This window comes from Helianthus annuus, chromosome 14, assembly GCF_002127325.2.
Source record: "Helianthus annuus cultivar XRQ/B chromosome 14, HanXRQr2.0-SUNRISE, whole genome shotgun sequence".
NCBI lineage: Eukaryota > Viridiplantae > Streptophyta > Magnoliopsida > Asterales > Asteraceae > Helianthus > Helianthus annuus.
The window spans coordinates 136596262-136603056 of NC_035446.2; the positions used below are offsets into that span (position 1 = coordinate 136596262).

General features: G+C 33.8%; 1 protein-coding gene across 1 annotated transcript; it reads right to left on the bottom strand.

Annotated features, from left to right (window-relative positions):
* Window positions 1-5711: 5711 nt before the first annotated feature.
* LOC110909125 (calmodulin-like protein 30) lies at window positions 5712-6542 on the bottom strand. The gene has a single exon (XM_022154131.2). The coding sequence runs from the start codon at window positions 6498-6500 to the stop codon at window positions 5973-5975; it is 528 nt and encodes a 175-aa protein (XP_022009823.1). The 5' UTR covers window positions 6501-6542; the 3' UTR covers window positions 5712-5972.
* Between the last annotated feature and the right edge of the window lie 253 nt (window positions 6543-6795).

Consider the following 6795-nt stretch of genomic DNA (forward strand, 5'->3'; position numbering starts at 1 on the left):
TTCCACTTACATGAATCATCCCTTCACATATCATGAATTAACTTTTTAAGCGTTCGTCGTTGGTTTTACCACGGTAGGCTTTAAGGCTAGTTATTTTTTTAATTGATGACTAGTTGGGTCACTCATGCCATTTGTGAACGCACTAGTTGATGCCTCTGCCTGCGTTACGGAACGATAGCCGAGTAATTCTCAATTAGTTAAAAAACAATATTATAGTTTTGTTAGGAAAAAAAACTAAACCGATGACAAGACCGTAGTTCTGAGCTCATGGTAAAACTGTAGTTTGTAAGGATTAATAAGCGAGTGTTAGGCAGCTCTTTGACATGGAAAAAATTAAATCCAGTCAACCAATTAAAACAACACTTTTATAGTTTTGCTAAAAAAACTAAAACGATAGCAATACTGTAATTTGAACTGAGGGCAAAGTTGTGTTTGTTGACTTGGGTAAAATCGTAATTTGGCAAAAGTTAAAGTGACGGCGACACTATAAATTTGAACCGGAGACAAAATCGTAATATAACTTTGCACTAAGGACAAAATCGTAGTTTTAAGCCGGGGACAAAACTATATTTTTAACTTGAACTAGGACAAAATCAAAATTTTGAACTGAGTGCAAAATCGTAATTTTGAATAGGGGGCAAAAGCATAATTTTATTTTGAACCGGGCAAAAACATAATTTTAAACTGAAGGCGAAATCATAATTTTTGAAACGGGGCGAAAATGCAAAGTCGTCATTTTTAGTTTGGGGCAAAAACAAAAATTTATTTTGAACTGGGACCAAAAATGTAATTGTAATCTGGGGATAAAATCAGAATTTTGAACCGATGGCAAAATCGTTATTTTGAGCGAGGGACAAAAAGATAATTTTATTTTGAGCTGGGGGCAAAACGTAATTTTATTTTAAATTAAGGACGAAACCGTAATTTTAAAACGAATATAAAATAATAAAATGGTTGGTCGAATAGGGAAGTGTCACGCAGCTGCGTGGCACTATTCCCCTAACTTACTTTTGTATATGTAGGAAATGTGTAGATGGCATTTTGCCTATTAGGGTGGAGGGTATGGTTAATCACTCTAGGGTGATTGAGTGAAATCCTACCCAATAATATTATGTCATGTCAACTCCCCATTCCACTCCTCATTTTGCACTCAATCAGGGGGTATGGTTAATCACTCTAGGGTGTTTGAGAGATTTTCACTTTTGATTGGTTGTTCTCTCCTCACTCCTCTATCTCTCTCTCTCTTTCCTCCATCGCTCTTCAATCACATTCGGTGACTACACACCGTTTTTGGTAACCTCTCTCCTACTCACCGAAAAACATCAACACCAGGGTATGGTCACCGCGCGGTGACTCCTCCTCCCCGCATAACTCACCGAAGATTATACCCCCCACCATTAGTGTATCCGGGTAGTAAGGATTTGTTTGATGTTAAAAAAACGAGGTTTAGGTTTCGGTACTCTAACACTGTGTTCCCGAGTCTCATTTAACAGGGAGAGTGGAAGGAAAATGAATTAAGAGAGAAAAGTAAAGGAAAAGAGGAGAAATCAGATATTTTATGTGTTCCCGAGCTAGAAGAAAAAGAAAAGAATGGAACAATTTTACCATTATACCTTTTAAACAAAAAACATTTTAATTAAATATGAAGGTAATTTAGTAATTAATAGATTTTCTCTCCTAATCTCTTCGATTTGAGAGGATAAATATACGTACAAATTTTCTTCCCTTTCCCCTCCCTTTTGACCCTTAAAAATCTTGGGAACATGGTTTTTTCATATTTTCATCTATTTTCTTTCCCATCCCCCTGTTAAATGAGACTCGGGAAGAGAGTGTAAGGATGCAAACCTTGCAATGCTTGCTAAATGGTGGTGGAGATTTAAGACGGAAAAAGATGAGCTATGGCAGAAAGTGGTTTGGTCTGTTCACAATAACTCAAGGTCGTGGAATCTGATCTCAGCTTCTATCGCGGGTCCGTGGAAGCAGATATACGGCATATCTTATGTTCTGTCTCGTCCGGGGGTTGACATAACCAAAGCTATCAAGGGGGTCGTGAGAAGCGGGGCTGATGTTGCGTTCTGGGTCGATATTTGGGTTGCGTCGGAGCCTTTACAGGTTCTGTTTCCACTGTGTTCTAGTTGGAAAAAGATAAGGATTGCTTGGTGACTGAGAGGGCTCGTTTAGGGTCAGATGGGACTGTGTGGGGCTGGGAATCGAGGCATCAGTTGGCCACTGTTGAAGAACTGATGGAATTTCAGCAGATAAACGCCCTATTGCAGGTTGTCACGCCTTAACAGGTCCCGACGGATGGGTATGGAACCTGGAGCCATCGGGTCACTTCAATGTGGGTAGTATAAAAAAGTCGATAAACGATCTGAACCGTGTTAGACCTGATTATGTGGTTAAATGGAACGGGTGGATACCGAAGAAAGTCGGTATGGTTGCTTGGCGTGCCCAAAAAGAGCGTCTTCCGACCCATGTTGCGCTGTCTAGAAGAGGTGTCTTGAGGAATTCGTTGGACTGTGTTCTGTGTGGAGAGTATAATTAGTCCAGCAAACACCTCGTTTCGTGCGGTTTCGCCCAAATCATTTGGCATATTGTGTATCAGTGGTGCAAGGCACAACCTTTTATAGCTTCAGCATCAAAGACATCCTTGATTCCCATGAGCAGTTCGTTGGTTCAGCAAAAAAAAAAAAAAAAAAAAAAGAAGAAGAAGAAGCAGCAGCTTTTCATGCAGTGTGTTTGGTAACTTTATGGAGTATATGGAGTATCCGAAATGACTTAGAGGCTGTTTGGTAGCCTCTTAATGACCATTCAGATGTTACCTCTTAATGGTTTAAAACCTCTGAATGAATAAGAGGTAACCTCAAGTCTGAATGGTTAAGAGGTAGCCTCTGAATGGTAAATTATCACATCTCACATTCTTCTAACTTCTCATTGGTAAAATTCTTAATGGTTCCATTAAGAGGTAGCCTCTTAATGACCATTTAGAGGCTACCAAACAGCCCCTTAATGTTTTCGGGCATGAGTAATCTTTGTAGAATCAAAAATTACGAATACTTTTAAAAATTTAATTGTATTTGTTATAAGTAATTTTATTGCAAATATTTTTTATCAAAATTTCTCACGGTATCACAATTAATTTGTTTTTGCAAATTTCATAAACCAATTGTTCATCGATGTTCACAAAATCACACCTGATTTCAACTTTGATCATGTCTAATTTCAATTTTAAGGTTTGAAAAAGAATAAAAAAACTAACATCTACTCATGTTTAGTTCAATTTTAAAGTATGAAGAAGAATAAAAAACTAACATTTACTCATGTTTAGCTCCCCTCTTTGATCATAAGTTTAGAATCGATAACTCTTGCCTTTTCACTTTATTTGTCGAGTCGTTGAACGGAGTTGTCAATCGTCCCTAAGTTACAATCGCCGATCGTCCTTGTTCAAGTGTTTTATGTTCTATCGCACGACTCTTCAGTTCATTCAATCTTCCTTGTCGGTCTTTTTTATAGTTAGGTTAAACAATTTTGTTTAATTAAGCGGGCCTTTAATTAGTTATTGGGTTAAACACTTAAAAAGGACATGGCCCTTTAATGATTAAAGTGGATTGTACATTAGATGGAATTAACTGATTGAGCTTAACTTGTAGATTATAACTTTTTTATTAGGTAAAGGGGAAGATTTAATTGAAAACCACTAGTTATTGTAAAAACTTGAAAACTAATTAAAAAAGCCAAAAAAAACATACCAAAATATATATATATATTTTCTTTGCATAATAATTTTTGTAAGTTTTTTTATATAAAAAAAATTCAAAAAAAAAATTTGTGTAGTACACATGTGTAATACTACACACACATGTGTAGTATTACACATGTGTACTACAAAAAAATTGTTTTTTTTTTGAAAAAAAAGTTTTTTTTTTCATATATAAAACCAACGATTTTTATAAAAAAAATTGAAAAAAAAATTTTGTGTGTTTTTTAGGCTTTTTTTAGTTAGTTTTCAAGTTTTCACAATAAAAGTGGTTTTCATTTGAACCATCCCCATTAGGTAAAACGTTATTATAATATGGTTCTTTAATTAAAAAAAAAATTATTTTGTTATTTCATGCCAACGCTGTCAATCTATCTACTATAATAAAAGAAATCAACTTTTGGACACGTGTCATTCATTGAATGTATACTCAAATCTATATTTATCTTATATTAACTAAATAAATAAAAAATAAATTAATACTAAATCTTATCATATTTTAATAAAATATTATCCTCAAATCTAAATTGTTAATTTAATATATTTTAAAACAAATACTTCTCTTTCCTACTTATCTTATATTAAATATATATATAAATAATAAACTAATGTTAAATGTTATCCTAATTTATTAAAAATATAACTTTTTTTATTATTCGGTATACAAAATTATATTTATTCAACTCGTGTATAATGCGGGGTTTTGAAAAATATAACTTTTTTTTATTATTTACTATACAAAGTTACATTTATATAACCCGTGTAATACACGAAGTTTTTAAAGACATAACTTTTTATCATTTGCTATGTAAAATTATATTTATTCAATACACAGGGTTTTTAAGGATATTTATATTTATTCAACTCGTGTAAAATGCGGGGTTTAGAAAAATATAATTTTTTTTATTATTTACTATACAAAGTTACATTTATATAACCCTTGTAATACACGAAGTTTTTAAAGATATAACTTTTTATCATTTGCTATGTAAAATTATATTTATTCAACACGTGTAATACACAGGGTTTTTAAGGATATAATTCTTTTATTATTTGTTAGATTTTTCAACCCGACTATACACATGTTTTTTAAAGATATGACGTTTTTAGTATTTAATATACAAAATTACATTTATTTAATACTTGTAGTACACATGGTTTTTAAAGATGTAACTCTTTTTCAGATCTATTCAACACGTGTAACATACGGAGTTTTTAGAGAATTATTTTTTTTAGAATTAATTACTGTTTTCGTCCCTGTGGTTTGTCGAAAATCACTATTTCAGTCCATTAGTTTAAAAATTACGATTTCAGTCCCTGCGGTTTCACTTTCGTAACCATTTCAGTCCACCTCGTAACCATTTCAGTCCCTGTACTTAACAGAATAATGGATTGAAATGGTTACGAAAGTGAAACCACAGGGACTGAAATGGTTATGAAAGTGAAACCACAGGGACTGCAATCGCAATTTTTAGACTAATGGATTGAAATAGTGATTTTTGACAAACCACAGGGACGAAAACAGTAATTAACTCTTTTTTTATTATTTGGTAGATTTATTCAACCCGATTATACACGAGTTTTTTTTAAAGATACCACGTTTTTAACATTTAGTATACAAAATTACATTTATTTAATCTGTGTAATACACATGGTTTTTAAAGATATACGTTTTTATTATTTGATATATAAAATTACATTTATTTAACCCGTACAATATACGGGGTTCATAAAAATATAACTTTTTATTATTTAATATATAAAATTACATTTATTCAACCCGTGTAATACACGGGGTTCTAACCTAGTTTTTTTAATAAAGTCAGTAATATCAATTGTAAAAAAAAACATGAGTGTCCTCGCAAATATGCTATTACACGTTCTATACAAACTGTATAATTTTTGAATCGAACCAATGGAAAATAGGTAACGTAACTAAAAGTGACACCAATCGTAAAAAGTGACATCAATCGTAAACAAAAAAAAGTTATTACATGTGTTTTATCTTACTCATACATAACACAGAACAATACGGGCAAGCACTACAAGAAAATATATGTAGTGACAAAAGTGAAATTTACTTTACAAAAATCAAATTTACTACCGAAAATTATTTGTACCCGTAAATGGTATTTATTAGTTTAGTTTATTATCACACATCATGAGTGGGATTATAATGTGTACGTTCGGTTTGGTTTACCAATGACTAGTAAATTCATGCCGATTTCATGGTCCGGGTCATTAGACCCACAAATTCATCCACATCAATCATTCCATCACCGTCGGCATCCGCCCCTCTAACCATTTTCCGGCAAGCCTCCAAGCTACACCTCTCTCCCAGCTGCCGGAGCACCTGCACCAGTTCCTCCGCCGTTATCTTCCCGTTACCATCCAAATCAAATACCTTAAACGCACTCTTGATATCCCCCGCCTTCACTCCGCCCTGGGCCGCCATAAACTCGTTAAAGTCAACAAACCCATCACCATCAGTGTCTATCGCCTCAAACGCTTTTGACACCTCCGTTTTCGCAGTCTTGCTACCTAGTATGTCCACCGCTGACACATACTCTTCCTTGGATATCTTACCGTCTTTGTTCTTGTCGAATTTGTCGAACACCCGTCTCATCTCATCGGCGTTTGGTTGGAAAACAACCGGTGATGGTTGAACTGGTGGTGCGGTTTTAGGGATTGATGCTTTCTTAGACCCGCCGTATTTGAAACTGAAGAAACTCTTGCTAGACATTTTGTTAGTTACAAGTTTTGGTTGGGTAGAATGAACAATGGTGCGTTCTATCTTTATACATGCAATAAATCTATTTTTTTATATTATTTTTAAATAATTTGTGGTTAATGACATACTATTTAATCATCGTACCTGGACACCGAATCCACCACCCAAATGATTCTTTTCCATGAAAGGATTTAAAGAAAAAGTTCCCACCATAGAATTTTCTTTTTTATTTTAGGATCTTCGCACCAAACTTCTTGGTATATATTGCTTCATACAGAATAAAACATTTGAACCTAACAGTGAGTTG